The sequence below is a fragment of the Pteropus alecto genome, unplaced genomic scaffold (assembly GCF_000325575.1).
Source record: "Pteropus alecto unplaced genomic scaffold, ASM32557v1 scaffold89, whole genome shotgun sequence".
Taxonomy (NCBI): Eukaryota; Metazoa; Chordata; class Mammalia; order Chiroptera; family Pteropodidae; genus Pteropus; species Pteropus alecto.
In genome coordinates, this window is record NW_006443130.1 from 133363 (window position 1) to 150862 (window position 17500).

The 17500-nt window shown below is 39.1% G+C and overlaps 1 protein-coding gene across 1 annotated transcript in view; it reads left to right on the forward strand.

Moving 5' to 3' along the window:
* The window catches only part of URI1 (URI1, prefoldin like chaperone), a 37584-nt gene that overhangs the window by 6286 nt on the left and 13798 nt on the right, over positions 1 to 17500 (forward strand). The window contains exons 3-4 of the mRNA XM_025040801.1: positions 4367 to 4445; positions 5492 to 5627. Coding sequence (XP_024896569.1) covers positions 4367 to 4445; positions 5492 to 5627 — 215 coding nt within the window. The remainder of the gene's footprint in view (positions 1 to 4366; positions 4446 to 5491; positions 5628 to 17500) is intronic.

The following is a 17500-nucleotide window of genomic DNA, read 5'->3' on the forward strand; positions in this document are numbered from 1 at the left end:
TAAGTGTACATAAATAATTAAAAATCACAGTCGAAGATTTGTTGAATTCTTTTTTTTTTTGAATTCCTCTTTCAGGTCAATCAGTACGGTATGGATGGGTAGATGTCTAGCTCCGATGTTTTCGAGGGGTTCCTTGTCCACTAAAGCACTGAACCATGTCATCATAGCAATGCCATGGTTTATAGTATATTTCTCATGAATTACCTGAAACAGTGCTTTTTTGAATTAACTTCATATGCTTACATAAAAGTTGTTTTATTATGCATAACCTATGAAATATTGATCTACATACCTTTAAAACTTAAAAAAAATCCGTGGCGATAGCGCCATTCTGCAGTGTTGGGTAAATTGGGAGACCGTATTTTTCAGTCTCCATTTTACTGACCACAGCGTTCCCAGTCACTGGTTCGTATAGGGCCTTCTGTCGGGCTTTCTCGTTTTCGTGTCTCTCCACCCCATCCCGCCCACCACCACCCCGTGGAGCAGAGACCCTTCTCACCCTTCCGAAGACTACGTGCTTTTGTCATTGGCATTTCTGCAGTTACTTATGAAAGTGGCTTTCGTTTCATGACAAAGAAGGAGGATCCTATACAGTTGACCCTTGAATAATGCGAGTGTTGGGGATGCCTCCCCCCCACCCCCCCGCCAACACCCCTGCAGTCAAAATTCTACATGTAGCTTTTGGCTCCTCCAAAACTTAACTACTGATAGCCCACCGTTGAATGTTTGTCAGTATTTTCTGCCTATTCCAACTTACTACTTTAAAGTGAAAATTAGCAAAATCTTATTTCAATCAGAGATTTAAGTTTTATTTCCTTTTTAAGATTTAAAGCTATTTTTATTATTTAAAGGAAATTTCAGTTTTTAGAGCTATTTATTATTTTTTATTATTTAAAGGAAATTGGAGTCTTTATTACTTGCCTCAAACAAGGGATCTAGAACTTTTTCTTTACAGATTTTTTTTGGTCAGTTGCATTTAAGAAGAGGATTAAAAATATAGAGAACTCTCTCATATTTCCCCATCTCCTTTTTAATATTCTATTATGAAAATCTTCAAACATTCAGAAGAGTTGGAAAGAATTGTATAGGTGAATCTCAATCATATATCTATCCACCCTAAACCCATCAATCCCCTTTTTTCTGATGCATTTCAAAGTAAGTTGTGGTCATCAGTATATTTACCTGTTAAGTACTTGAGCCGTGCTCATCATTTAACTTGCCCTCTTCCATACTTTTTACCATTTCATGAAAATAAGGTGTTTTCCGTGGATTCTGTCCTGATCTTTATCCTTAAGATTAAAGCAAATTCGTAGCTATTAGGTCCTTTTTTGCTGCTGCTTTTTAAAACAAAAGATGCTTCTCAGAAGGCATATAATGCACATGATTAGCAAGATTTGAAACAAGATTGTAGAAGTTTCTTATAGGCTTTATAGCAGTGCTTTAGTTCTTATTCTCTGTAAGGAAAATTGAGACTATTTGATGCAAATAGAATCTTATTTATTGGATAATTTTATTTAAATTAAGAATTGAAGGCTGAACCTAATCTATTAGGGTCAGATAAGTGAAGCCAAACGTGGAGGCCTATAGATAGATGATACATGGGCTTGAGAGGCCTACCCTGACCACATCGGGTCTTACTTTCCGTTTGAAAAAAAAAAACGATTTTAAGCAGTTACCGCTTTTGACTACGCATTTTGATGTGACTAGTGTCCCAAAAGGAGTTATATGTTTCTAAGTAGTAAAGTGGAAAAAAACCTATTCCAGTTTTGGAGTAAATAAAAGATTCTCTGTTTAGCTTCTCTAACCCAATAGTTCTTAGAGTCGTTTTTGTACTTGTCATTGCTTAGGCTTTGTGACCTTCAGTGGGATCATTTAAGCCCTAAACAGTAGAGGGACCACTTGGAGGTAGCTCTGGCCACTTGCCAGATCCTGGGTATTCCCACTAGTGGGGCCTTCAGAGACAGAATGCCTCGAGCCGTGGTTTCTCCCGGAGACGGCGCTCCTCCTTCAAAAGGGATTTCTGCATGGGCTACATTTTAAATTATCTTCTTTTTTTATTTTTAGAAAACAATTCAGAATTTAGAAATCGCAACTCCAGTTTTAAACTGTCCTCCAATATGTTCACATTTTTGTTCTAGAGAGGGTTATTGATAAGTTTAAAACTGAATCTACTTCATTCGGAATACTGATACTGACTTCTTATATTACTTCTGCTCGACTCTGCTGTTCTTTTAACATAGAAAGAGATGTTTGGTTGAGAAGTCCCCTTTGTCCCAGTATAGTTACCCAGATAAGACGTACTACCACATGCTAGCTAATGTTAATGCTAGCTTTTCAACAGTCACAGGAATATTTAGACATCTAAGCCGATGTACGGTCGGTCCTTGAGCATTTGCAAAATTACTTACCTGAAACACATGAACTCTTAGTGCTTAGTTGATTTAATAACAAATGTTTACTGTGTGCAGGCATTGTGCCAAGTTAGCTGTTTACAGTGTCCTGTTTATGGCTCATACCAGCCCTGTCTCCAAAGCCCCCTAAATGGGGACACTAGTCATATCAAAATGCATAGTCAAAAGCGGTAACTGCTTAACTGTACTCTCTTTGAGTACAACCCAATATTTGTATCAAATTGAATGAATTTAACACAGTGAAATCTTACCTTAGGGGTAATAGTCTTCCTTAAAAATTTTAGAACTGGTGTTTTCGATGCTTCATGGAAAAAGGATATCGGATGTCCAGTGCAGATGTTCAGTGCTAGGTGGGGCTGTTAAGCCCTTTACCTGTAGTTCTCTTGGACCTGTCGGATCGTGTGGCATCATTCCAGTTTGAGCGTCGGAGATACTGACGCTGGGGCTAAGTCGTGTGCGTTGAGTGGTGGAGCTGGGATTCACCCTCTGGCCTGACCCCAAAACCATGTTCTTTCGGGGACATAGCCCTGTGCTTGATAAAAAGGTTTTTAAAAATTATTTTATTCATATAAAAATTTATCCAGAAGGATGATCTTGCCTGAAAAAAATAGACTAGACATGTCACGTTTATAAAAAAGGATTTTGAGGGAAAATTTAGAAAAAGCCCTTGAACCCTCGAAAACGGAAAGGCTTGCTGGAGAGACGGAGGTCGGAAGACTGGGCTGCACTGTCCCAGGCCGCCCGCCTCCTGCCCTCCCCCCGGGGGGCATGGCCACAAGTGACAGCTACTGCAGGGTGTTTTTAGGATGAATAGCATATGTGAAATTCCGTGATATTCTTTGATAGACGAAATGAGATCATTTTTATTAATTATGCCGCGGTTCCTTTGGGGAGCTAAGGAGTGACTGAAACCGATTCCGCGATGTTGAGAGAGCAGTCATTTTTATTATCTGGAGAGTGATTATCTCTGTTACAATTTATCTTGATTTCAATTTGACAATATCTCCATGCTCTTTTAAATTACTAGCCGAATCGCTGAGTTTTTGTTTTTGTTATTTTTGAAAATTGACAGGACCCTTCTGCTTTAGAAACTTGCAGTGCTCCGGCTCGCCCGCAGCCTGCACCCTGGCAGGGGCCCCTGGGGAGCCCGATCTCCAGGGGTTTGAAGGCGGCCCCTCACCGGCCCTTTCCCGTGGGCGTAAGCCGAGGGGGGCTCCCGGCATGGGGACGGGCGGCACCTCTGCTCCTACACAATCCCATCTTCTGGTCGTTTGGAATGAACGTATCAGGCAGCTCTGTTTCACTGTCGCATGAAACCAACTCCAAAGCCGAATGGAAATGCTTTTTGGCGTTAACGCCTCCCTGATCCTTCTGGCCCCTCGGTGATTGTCTCTCACCTTGACCACGGTAGCAGGAGTAACCCAGCGGTCGGTGACTCCTGCATTCGCCACCGCCAGAGTTCTGAGGACCGAAGCATCTGATCAGGCTTCCCGACCGTGATCGTGGCTCCACAGCCGGCGTTCGTTCACTCAGCAGCTTCCTCAAGCCTCTTCCTCCTTCCTCTGGACATCAGGCCACCTTCCTTCACTATCTCATTCTTCCTCCTTCCTCTGGAGCCCGTGGCCCTCTGGACATCAGGCCACCTTCCTTCACTATCTCCCTTAATGGCCGAGTTCTGTTTAGTCCAGATGACCTTCTACCTTGGGAAACACTCGCGCTCCCAGTGGGCGCGCGCCGCTCCCGGAGGCCAGAGCTGCTGAGCGTCTTCACTCTGATAAACGCGTGGGGCGAAAGCCATCGCTCACCTTCGTAAAAACGGGGTTTTTAAATGAAAAAATACTTTACTCTTTAAATTGCTACAGTTAGGTCTTTGATTAGCTTGTCGTATGATACATGGCCTGCTCGGGGAAGTAATTTGTGTATTCAGTTAGTATTTGGTACGGTTTTGTCAACAGGAGGAAGGTGGATAACGACTATAACGCCCTTCAGGAGAGGCTCGGCACCTTGCCCGATAAGTTGTCGTACAATATCATGGTATGTTCGCCGTGCGTGTCTCTTAAACGAGTGCGTTGTTTCTTGTAAAGATGTTACGTGTGTAAAGAAAATGTTTCCTTACCTTATGTGTGTCATTTCCCAAATTGCCAAGCTGATGGGCTGCATCAGGCAGCTACTACCACAAGGAAGGGTGGTTTTGTTTTACTTTATAGTAGTACACCAATTAATAGTAATAGTATTTACTTCTTTTCCTTTGTTTCAGATTTATACTAAATTATCACATTACGGTGACATAAATGGCATGAATGTTAGCACACAATTTGACATATTTGGTATGCAGATTTACTGTGTTAGAAAATTGTAATTATGACAGAAATATGGCACTTAGTCGTTTCCTGTTAGCCAGAGCAGGAATAGACCATAATGTTGTGTAATTCGCAGAATTAAACCCTAGAACATTGATTTTTATATAAAAAGGTACTGCTAATTTTTGTTTGAATGATCTTCATATCGGCATAGTGATCCATTCACGAGCCCTGGGTTAGACTCTTTCATTGCATAAATCTCTCTTTTCACGAAGACTGTTCTTAATGACACTAGCCCAAATGCTTGGTAAAGGTATTGTTCTTTATTATACTGACCCAGATAGTTTGTAAATTTTGTAGTTTCATTAATCCTTTTTATTTGTTCGTTCTTGCTTTACAAAAAAATGGCTATTTTATTGGAAACAATTTTTAGTTTTTTGAATCAAAGGTATTATTAATTTAGTATTTCATTACTAGTTTGCTTTCGAGTAGATTTATGAATGAACAAAAAGTATAAACATTCAGAGTCAATGCTAATTTCTCTGAGAGCTGTATGTAAATGTGCTGATATCTTTACGTGCTTGATATGGCGTTAATTTATTAACCTGAAACAACTTTCTGTAGGTTTTCCTAGTGAAACTTAAATATGATGTTGAATTTCTGTGAAGTTGACATTTTTCGTAGTATGTAGATAAAAAAAGGCCTCAACATAGAGCTTTTAAGGCTGCTATGTAGATTTTTTCTTAGTATTTTAAATTTTTTGTCTGTTTTTTAAAATAGGTACCATTTGGCCCCTTTGCCTTCATGCCAGGAAAACTCGTTCATACTAATGAAGTCACCGTTTTACTGGGGGACAATTGGTTTGCAAAGTGCTCAGCAAAGCAGGCCGCGGGCTTGGTCGAACACCGGAAAGAACGTACGTACCAGTTACAAGTGATGTTTCTTTGGTAGGTGTGTATTGGGTCACAAAGTGCCAAGCCGATGGACTGTTTGTAAATAAAAGAACCCGCCATGGTTTATTAGTCCAGGCTGTCTGTGGTCCTGTTGATTGTCCCAGTTTGAGTAGAGCTAACATGCGAGAATGTGAGCTGGATAATGGGACATCTGGGTCGGAGTATCACCCATATTAGAATGTGAATTTTCAGAAACTGCAACAGGTAGATGTCTCTACGTGTAGTTTAGTGGCTAGAGGTTGGGGATATCTTATATTTTGTAGTTGGTCTGTTCTAGGTACTTCATAGACCTTTTGCTTTTAGTACTTCAGTACCTAGAAGGAATTTACTTTCTACAATGAACTGAGAGAATCACTTACTTGCAAAAGTAAAAATCATTCTTAAACATGCTTTTTAGTTTGGAAGAAGTCATGTTTTCTTTTTGTGGAGAGGTGCTACCTGAAATGGCGCTCTTATACCTGTTAAGGGTTCTGAGGGCTCTGCCTTATTTTATTGAGATGGTTCTTTAGTTTTATTTACCTGTGATATTACAGGTTCGTGTACACACATCCATGTACACACATTTTTGTAGTTGGATGAGTTGGCTTGGGTTCTGGCTTAGTTGCATTTTAGAATTAGGTGTGTTAACCTGTGTTCTTACTTCTATAATAGTGTACTTAAGTTGATAATACATCACCCCTCTTGCTTTTTAACCTTCCAGTTAACTGTGCATTTGAAAATAAATTTTTGAGGATCCTTCTACATAAATGAGGTCATATAGATAGAAAACAGCTGAGTTTTCTAAAGCTGAAATTATTTCACTTATACATGAGTGGGTACTAGTTAGAGAACTCATTTACTCAGTGAAATTCTGGGTTCTATATTTGGAGACTAATTGCAAGTCAACTCCTATAAGTTTATAATTGATACATATTTTGATCTTTTTTGACACTAATCAGAATCTTATTGTTAGGCCTGTGTATAATTTCTGGCAATGATAATTCTTTTGGCATTAGTACATTAAAAGAAAGCATGTACATACGTTAGGAAAAAGAAAGGACATAATTCTTTCTTAAAGGGCTTTCTTAATGGGGAAGTCTTTATTTACTGGGGTAGCTCAGCTGATAAGAAATGAAAAGATCATAGTCTGTTGAAGTTTTTTCATTTTGATTTTCATATGGATAGTTCATCAAAGAAATCTTTAGACTCAATTATGACAATATATTAATGGGAGAATACTTTTAATAGAATAGAATAGAGCTCTAGAATACAGAAATACTTTTCGGTAAATCACTTTCCAGTGTTAAATGTGGTTTTGGGAATGACCAAATATAATGACTTTGGGGATCAATATTTATATAAAGTAATTTGCAGAATATGTACATATAAATTACGTTTGAAAACCTATTATGATAAAGTAATTCTAAAAAGTTGTTTTATTCATGCAGTTTTAAAATAATTTATAATAATTGAAGAAAATGTTTAGGCATATTGTACTTAACTTTTACTAAGAAAAGTACTTTATTTTTCTTAAGGCAGAAGAAATAAAACAAACATACAGTCACCTACCTCACTTTTGACAGGGTAATTGGGGAAGGTGGAGGAGGTCATTGCATGTTAAAAACGTGGTCAGAATGGACAAAATGGATTTGACACAACAGCAGCAACAAGAGGCCTCAGAGGAGGAGGCTCTGAGGAGGGTGTCTTGCCCTTTGTGTTCACGTCCTGCATTTTTGCCATTTAACATGAATATGATCAGCTCTTTAAAGATTTTTTTAGTTTTTAAAATTATGAGAATGCAATTGACTTTTTATCTGGCATGCTGTTCTAGGAGTTATAATCCACGTGCAGATTTGTTTAACTAGCGGCACAGTCAGGATACAGAACAGGGACAGGGCGCACCAAGTCAGAACACAGGGTTGCTCCTAAAACGCCCTCATGCTTCCCTCTCTTGGTTCCATCCTGCCTCCGCCCCTAAGGCCTGACAGCCACTCATCTGTCTCTATCACTATTAATTTTATATTCCAGAATATCATATAAATGGAATCAGACATATGGAACCTTTTGAGACTGGTTTCTTTTACTTACCGTAATGCCTGACACAAGTCGTTCATGTGTCAAAAGTTCATTTCTCTTTACTGCTGAGTATCGTTCCATTATGTGCACGTACCACAGTTTTTCTTCCACGTTTTTGGCAGTTATGAACAGAGCTGTTGTAAACCCTCGTGTGCAGGATTTTGTGTGACTGTGACTTTTCATTGCTGTTGCTAAACCACCTGCAAGCGGGATTTGCTGGGTCACACGGCAGGCGTATGTTCAGTTTTTAGGAAACGCCAAGCTGTTGTCCACAGAGGCCGTATTGTTTGATAACTCCCCAACCCCGGCAGGGTACGACAGTCCTCGTAGCTTTTTGCATTCTAACCACCACATGGTGGTGTCAGTTTTTAAAATTTTAACCATTTGAATAGGTATATGGTGGTTTTAATTTGCACTTCTGTAATGGCTAATGATGTGGAACATTGATTCGTGTACTCATTTGCTTTCTATGCATCCTCTTTCATCTGTTAAAGTCTTCCCATTTTGAAAAAATGGGTTGTATTTCTTATTCTTGAGTTTTGAGAGTTCTTTATATATTCTGGATGCGAGTCCTTTGTTGACTATGTGATTTGCAGATATTTTCTTCCAGTCTGCATCTTGTCTTGTTTTTTTATTCTCCCAACAGTCTATCCAGAGCAAAAAAGCTTTTAATTTTGAAGTCCAGTCTATTACTTTTTTTAATTTTTATTTTTTTATGGATTAGCTAAGAACTCTTTGCCTTACCTCAATTCCTGAAGTTTTTCTCCTATGTTTTCTTCTAAAATATTTATAGTTGAATATTTTACACTAAGCTCTGTGATCCATTTTAATTTTCGAATCAGGTGTGAAGTTTAGTTCAAGGTTCGATCTTGTTACATATGGATACCTAAGAGAAACAAAGACATATGTCTGCAAAAAAACTTGGACATGAATATTAATAGCAGCATTATTCATAATAGTCAGAAGGTGGAAACAACACAAATGTCTATCAGCTAATGAACGGAGAAGCGAAATGTGAACGTTGTTAGGCAAGAAAAAGAAATGCGCCTTGAAAGCGTCGTGCCGAGTGGAAAGAGCCCCCTGCGGAAGACCACGCATTGTACAATTCCACTCATGTGAAATGTTCACAATAGGCAAATTTATAAAAGACAAAGTAGCTTAGTGGTTGCTTAGGGTTAGTAAGGTGTTGAGGAGAGTAGAGAGCGACTTAGTTTTTTTTTGAAAATGATATATATGGACATGATACAAAATTTAAAGGATATTAATTGGAAAATAAGTATCTTTCCTTTTTCTGTCCCTAGCATCCATTTGGTCAACTTGTAGGCATCACAGCTGTCAGTATCTTACTTGTCATTTTGTGTGTTTACATCTTGTGCATTCCCAACCCACCATATACATAACCACTCAAATGGTAGCACACGTATTTTGCATCTGTTTCTGCAAAAAATGTTGGGATTTTGATAGGGATTGCATTGACTTTGTAGCTTACATTGGGCAGTATTCACATCTTAATATGAAGTCCTCCCATTTTTCCATTTATCTGTGTCTTTAAGTTCTTTCGGCAGCACTTGGTAGTTTTCCATGTAGAAGTCTTATGCTTCCGTGGCTGAATTGATTACTAAATGTTTTATTTTTTTTGATGCTACTATAAAAGGGATTATTTTCTTAATTTCCTTTTCTGATTGTTCATTGCCAGTGTATAGAAAGGCAACTGATTTTTGAATGCTGATTTTGTATTCTGCAATTTTGCTGAATATGTTTATTAGCTCTTAACAGTTTGTGTGTTTGTGTGTAATGTTGAGGGTTTTCTGCATGTCAGATCATATCATCTGCCACTAGAGATAATTTTACTTCTTTCAAATTTGGATGCTTTTTCTTTTTCTTGCCTTATTGCTCTGGCTAAGACCTTCCAGTACTGCGTTGAATAGAGATAGCGATAGTCGGCATCCTCATCTTGTTCCTGATCTTAGGGGAAAAACCTTCAGTCTTTTACTGTTGAGTATGATGTCAGTTTGGATTTATCATATATGGCCTTTATTATGTTTAGGAATTCAATCTCTATTCCTAGTTTATTGAATATTTTATATCATGAAATAATGTTGGATTTTGTTAAAGGCTTTCTCTGCATCAGTTGAGATAATTTTTTTTAACTCCATTCTATTAATGTGGTGTATTATTAGCATTGATTAATTTTTATATGGTGAACCACCTGGGATTATCCAGCTTGGTCATAGAGTATACTTTTTTTTTAATGTGATGCTGCATTTTATTTGCTAGCATTTTTATCTAGTTTTATTGAGGCAGAATTGACCTACATCCCGTATGAGTTTCAGGTGCATAGCATAAAGGTTTGACTTATGTATATTGTGAAATGATCACCTCTATAAGTTTAGTTAACATCCGTCATCTCATATAGATACCATCAAAAGAAATGGAAATAAAAAAAGAAAAAGATTTTTCTCCTTATGATGAGAACTCAAGGTTTACTGTTTTAACAACTGGCACGCCTATCATACGGAGCGGTAACTGTCGACACCATGTTCACGTTATGTAAAACTAACTTATCATTGGACGGTGGCACTTTGACTGCCTTCGATTCCCCACACTCCTCGTGTGCTAGCATTTTGTTGAGGATTTTTGCATATACATTTCACCCTCGAACAACATGGGGGTTAGGGGTGCTGCATCCCCCCACAGTCAGAACTCCGTCTATAACTTTTAACTCCCCTCAAACTTAATTACTAGTAGCCTACTGTTGGCTGGACGCCTACTGATAACATGAACAGTCATAACACGTATTTTGTATGTTGTACGTCTTATGTGCCGCATTCTCACACTCACGTAAGCTAGAGCAAGCAGCGAGCTGATCGTGAGAACACATCGACGGTGCGTGTGTGTTCATCGGTGCAGCGAGTTTACATCATCTGTTTACCAGACGACCCGGCCGTCAGTGCCTGCCTCAGTGTTGTCTTATACGTTACAAAACATGGTAGATGTTATGTGGATTACTCACGCTAGACTTCAAAAATTAAAAGATAACGTGGAAAAGAAATTCACGTTTATAGGTATAATGATTCACACATTGATAACGAAGCAGCAGCAGTATGATTGCTTTATGGTAGCCTAGTGTAATCGATACGACTGCTTCTTGAGAGTCAGCCTGCACGCTGATGAATGAGTCATAAAATTCTAATGCCATGCAGCATTACCATCGTATTCAGTGCTGGTATATTTTTTAAAAAAACACTTACTTATAATGATAGGCTTACACACAGTTTCTCCAGTTACTAGAGAGAGTCATACTGTGTGGTAATCTAATTATTTGAAAGTAAAGTTATAAAACAGTAGGAAAACGAACACATGATTCATTTTACATTGAAAATCACTCACCTTATGCCTATATAAGGACAGGTTGCCCACTTCCATATGCGTCTGCACACGTGTTCTACATGATGAACACTTAGGTGGGGATGATGGCGATGACAAGACATCTCATACTGTTCTTGCCAGTTACCAGATTTTCACACGAAGACACTCATGCACATACACACGTGAATAACTGTGTGGCATGGTGATCATTTGCTAGTCCCCAAGTGGAAGTGGGTCACCGTGAGGGCCTCCATCCTCTTCGTCGTCATGTTGAGTGGACTGCACGGGAGGGGCTGGTTTCGCCTTCTCGGGGCTGGTAGAGGCAGAAGTGGTGGAGGAGGGGGCAGGGGAGGGGAGAGAGGCAGGCACCCCGGTGTCACTTTACGGAGGTAGACCGTAACTTCTGCCTGACACTTTGCATTTTCGTTTCTCTAAAAATGCTTCTACAGGGTACCCCTCCTTCCACAGTTTGCTGTGGTCAGTGCACGTATCGTAGAAGGATCCATGTCGTAAAAGAAGTCAGAAGCAGTCTCGAATGGTCGGAATCCTCCTGCCAGACAGTCTGGTGTCAGTTTGTTCCCTGGCACCACTTCTGCCACGTCTCCTTCCTCATCGTCTGGCCCTGGTTCAGTGGCGCTCATCTCCGTCACGTGGTCCTCCGTTAATTCTTCTGGCGCGGTGTCTCTCAGGCTCTGGAATTTCCCTAAGATCCATATCTTGAAGCCTTTCACCCCACACCTTTTTTGCCACATCCACAATCTCTCCCACTGTTTCCTTGATTGGCTCCATCTTAAAGCGTGTGAATCCATACACGACATCTGGACAGTTTCCTCCAGCAGGGATTGATCACTTCCGGCTCGATGGCTCTTACGACTTTTTCTATAATAATAATGTGTCTTCAATGGTGCGATCTTTCCAGACTTCCATGATGTTCTCTCTGTCGGAGTTCTCATCCGTAGTGTTGACAGTCCTTTCTGTAGAATACAGTGTGTAATAAGCCTTAAAGGTCTTCGTGCCCCCCGATGTAGAGGCTGAATTAGAGGAGTTGTGTTTCGGTGGCAAATAGACCACTTCGATGCCTTCAGTGTAGGGTTTTGGGTGGCCAGGGGTATTGTCCAATATCAGAACTTTAAGAGACAGCTCCTTACTGGCAAGGTACTTCCTGACTTCAGGGACGAAGCATTGATGGAACTGGTCCATGACACGGGTTCCTGTTGTCCAGGCCTTCTTGTGGAACCACCGCTGGCAGCTGGCATTTATCTTCTCTCTTTAGGGCTCGGGGGTGAGCAGCGTTATAGACGAGGGCCGTCCTCACCACACACCTGACTGCATTTGTGCAAAACAGCAGAGTTAGCCTGCCCCTTCCTGTCTTAGATCCTGGTGCTTGCTTCTCTGCCTTACTAATAGTCCTTTGTGGCATTTTTCCCCCCCCAGAATAAGGTATTCTTGTCTGCATTACAAACCTGTTCGGGCAGATATTCTTTCTCCTCAGTGATTTTCCTAATGGTGTCTAGGAGCTAATCTGTCGCCACTGGATCAGCAGAAGCTGCTTCTCCTGTTATCTTGACATTTTTTAAGCCGAACCACTTTATAAAATTACCAAGCCATCCTTTGCTGGCATTAAATTCTCTGGCTCTAGCTCCTTTACCTTCCTTTTGCTTCAGGTTGTCATGTAACGACTCGGCTTTTCCTTGAACAATGTTAGAGTCTATGGATGTGCCTCGTAGCGGTCCGGCCCCCACAGGGAAGCCGCGTTTCCATGCGAGATGCTGAGGTGTTTCACGTACGTAGGTTTTAGTATGCAGTATTTTCATTTTCATTGGTCTTAAGTTATTTTCGAATTTCCTTTGTGACTTCTTGTTTGACCCATTGATTAATTCGAGATTTTGTTAAATTACCATGTATTTCTGAAGTTTCCCCTTTTCCTTCTGTTATTGGTTTCTAGTTTTATTCCATTGTGATTGGAAATGATATTTTGAATGGCTTTGGTCTTGTTAAAATTTTAGGCTTGTCTTATGGTCTGTCATATGGCCTGTCTTGGAAAAAGTTCTGTGTTTCTGTGTATTCTCGTCCTGTTGGGGGCAGCGTTCTCTGGGCAGCAGGTTAACAACGTCGATCGAGCCCTCTGTTTCTTTACTGCTCTTCTTTCTGGTTGTCGTGTCTTTTATTGCAGGTGGGGTATTGACGTCTCCAACTTTTGTTGGAGGATTGTCTGTTTCAACCTTGATTTCTGTCAATTTTTGCTTCATACGTTTGGGGCTCTCTCGTTAGGTATGTATATGTTTAAAGTTGTTGTTATCTCCTTGATGGATTAATAAAACTTTTATTAATACGAAGTATCTGTTGTCTCTTACAGCCTTTTTTGACTTAGTCTTATGTTTTCTCATTGGTATAGTCACTGCAGTTCTCTTTTGGTTATTATTTGCCGAAATATATTTTCTCTCCTACTTTTCAACCCATCTATGTTTTTAGATCTAATGTGAGTCTCTTGCGGACAGTGTATAAATTGTATTTTTTTTTTTTAATCCGTTCTGCCAATCTGTCCCTTCTGATTGGATAGTTTAATCCAATTACATTTATAGTAATTACTTATAGGGCAGGCCTTTTCCTTTTTATTTGTTTTATTTGTGTTATAGCTTTTGTCTCTCATTTTCTTCATTACTGCCTTCCTTTGTGTTTAGTTGACTTTTTTTGATAGTAAAATGATCTGATTCCCTTCTCACTTCCTTTATTATTAATAATTTTTAGGTATTTTCTTTGTTGTTACCATGGAGATTACCATCTGAAGGTTATAGCAATGTATTTTGAATTGATACTAACTTCAATCACATGTAAAAATTCTAAGCTGTACATTTCCTTCTCCGCCTTTTATATTAGATTTTTATTCAGTGTGTACCTGCTTTAAAATGCATTTCTCTTATATATTCCGTAGCAAATAAGGAGTTACATACCATAATGACAGTAATACTGGTTTTTATTTTTGTCCACGTTTACCATTACTGGAGGTTTTTTCTTTTTTTATCTTAATATGGTATGAAGCTATTGTCTAATGACCCCCAGTGAATTTCAAATTGAATAATTCCTTTTAGCATTTCTTGTAGAGCAGGGCTAATGATATGGAACTATTTTAGTTTTTGTTTATCTGGAACTGTCTTAATTTTTCTCTCAGTTTTGGACAGATTTGCTGGATATAGGATTCTCAGTTGACAGTTTTTTCTCAGCACTCTAAATATTTCGGCCCACTGTCTTTCGGTTTTCAAGGTTTCCGCTTGGAAATCCACTTACGTTCTCATTGAGGATTCCTTCTATGTGATGAGTTTTCTCCTGCTGCTTTTAAAATTCTCTCCTTATCTTTAGCTTTTAGAAGTTTATGTGTTTTGGCGTGTGTCTCTTTGGGTTTCTTCCACTTGGAATTAGTGGATTCATGTCTTTCATCGAATTTGGGAGCTTATGGCCATAATTTCTTCAAATAATCTCTTCGCTGCTTTTCCTCCTGAGAGTCACTTAATGTGTATATTCATCTACTTAATAGTATCCCACAAATCCCTTTGGGTCAGTTCACTTTTCATTTTTTTGCTTTCTGCTCCTTAGACTTGATAATTTCAAATATCCAGTCTTTAAGTTCACTGACTGTTTTTACCGCTGGCTTATTTATGTGCTATTGAACCTTTCTAGTGAATTTTTTCAACTCAAATTCAGTCATTAAATTTTTTTAGCTCCAGAATTTCTTTTGGTCCTTTTTATAATTTCTATATCTTTATTAATAGTCTCATTTTGTTCATACATTGTTTTCCTTATTTTCTTTAGTTCTTTATGTGTTTCCCTTTAGCTGTTTGAGCATATCGAAGACAATTGTTTTAAAGTCTTTGTCTAGTAAATCTGATTCCTGTGTTAATTTTCCTTAGGGATAATTTCTGGAGACTTACTCTTTTGAATGGACCATGTTTTCCTGTTTATTGTTTGCCTTTTGATATTTTGATGAAAATAGGGCATTAGAAAAAGCAGCCACCTTTCCCAGCCTTTGCAGGCCCGTGAAGAGGATCTTCACTAACAAGCTGGACATGCCCTGAGTTTTCGTTATCAACCTGAAGTAGAAAGTTGTGGTCATCCTGTGTTTTCTGAACTTGTGTCTTTCCTGGGCCTGTGTGTGGATCTTTAAATTTCTTATATACATGGCTGCTTTTGAATGTCTTAATTTCCCAAATTCTCACCTCAGCCTCTCTTTGCAGCCTCAGACTATATGTCTTATGGCTCCGTCCAGACTCTTGCCCTAGGTGTCTGCAGGTCTGTAGTGTCCCTGCAGCCTTCATGAGCAGTGTCTTTACTGAAATCTGGTCTAGGTGAGACAGTTAGCAATTTTTCAGGCAGCCATCAGATTGCTTAGAATGTTGCAAATAAGTTCTGGTCTGTTCTCTATGGTTCAAGGAGGGAATTGGATGTGGGCTGGCACCTCTGCAGACCAAAACTGCTCTCAGTGTGCGCGCGTGTGTGTGTGTGTGTGTGTGCGCGCGCGCGTGTGCGCATGCACGGGGTGGGGGCGGTTGGGGAAAGATGAGTGAAATGCCATGGAAGTTCCTGCCATTTCTGACTGTGACTTTTTCTCGAGTGTTTGCTTGGTTGCTGTGGACCCTTGACTGTTTTTCAGAGCTCATATAATGTCTTTTAGTTAGTTTCTGTGTTTTTTGTTGTTGTCGTTGTTTTGATGTTTCTTTTTGGGAGAATAAGGGCTTGGAGCTTTTTAGTCTTTAATTTTGTTCCTTGTTCTTTTAAGGGAAGATTTTATTTTTCTTTGAACATAAGAAATTTCTGAGCATGTTTGAACAAATGTAGTGAGTGATAAGCAGTTTAACAGAAGGAGGAAATGAGACAGGACCTTGGAGGTGATGGTATTAAAAGCATAGGCAGAACATGTAGCTTTGAAAAGTATCAATGAAAAAGAGTAAGAGGCAGGATAGGTGAAGAATATTTGGGTTAGAGAAGTTAAAGATTCAAGTCTTTACAGTAATAAAGTTAGATTATTTGTTCAGACGCAGGAGGTTAGGAGCTTGAAGTTCGTATGGAATATGTACTGTGGGAAATATGATAAGGCATCAATGAAGGTTTACGATTTGTATTAGGTGATATGTGTGTTCTTGAGTGTCCTCAGTGAGGCATATCTTAAATGCATTGATATTTTATTAGAAACTATAAATTTATGATTTTGGTTTTATCTACATAGTAAACATACATAGCTTTAAAACATCATGTACCTTCGTAATACATATAATGACAAAGCAGCAGGGTCTCGCCCAGATGCTTTGAGCTGCCCGTTCCCACTGCCTAGGGATTATTGCTTTCAGTCCTTTGGCCGATCTTGTGCTCAGCTCTTTTTTATCTGTATTACCCAAGTAATTTACATGTTCTTTTTTCGTGTTTTTTTTCTTTTTTCAATTTTGTGTACAGTAAGCCCTCACGTAACATTGTCAGTGGGCTCTGCGAAATGTATAAGAAAACCAATTTTACCAAAGGCTAATTGATATAAACAAGAGTTAGATTCCTATGGCATCTCATCAGCGTTATAATGAAATGATGCTGAAGAAAAAAATTTTATTCAAGGACCTGCGTGTTATCTGTTAGCTCCCTGCCTATAATAAAGGGGAGCATTTAGATCAGTTTTGTTTTTCTCCCATCTATGCTCCCCAATCTTTTCAATATTGTTTTATTACACTTTTTGTTAAGCCAGTGTTCATACTAGATGTAATTTCATTTCCATTCTTGAATGGCGTTTCATTTGAAGTTGACTGCTTTTGTCGTTTGTTGCATAATGATATGTGTCTGTCATTAATTCAGTCAAACACTTTCATTTTCGCCTTAGAGACCTCTGTACTGGAGTTCTTGCTAGTCTTGCTTCGATTTGCACTGGCTCCCACGTTGAACACAGGACAGCCATCTTCCTGGTGTCGCCCTTTATCATCCCCACGTCTGTGCCTCATGCTTAGTCTGTTTCCTGGCTCCTGTGGCATCTTCAGGTTTTACTTGTTTTGTTGGACTAATGGCCTTTTGTAACTTTGGGGAGATACGTGGGAGATATATTTCTTGAAAATATTTTTTGTACTCCTGCTTTTTGTGTCAGACTGTTTAGAACTCTAGGTTTTAAATGATTTTTTCCTCAGAAATTTCTGTTATCCTGTTACTTTCTGTCTTAAATGTTGCTATTAAAAAATCCGTTGCCATTATCTTTTCTTCATGTGCAACTTGTTTTTTTCTCCTCAGAAGCTTTAGGTTCCTGTCGTTATTCCCCACGACCTGAAATGCCACAGTGATATGTGCCTTGCTGTGGGTCTTCTTCATCTTATTTAGTAGGTTTTTGATGGGTCCTTTCAGTGTGGAATTCATGTCCTACAGTTCTAGGAAATTTTGATTTTTTTTTTTA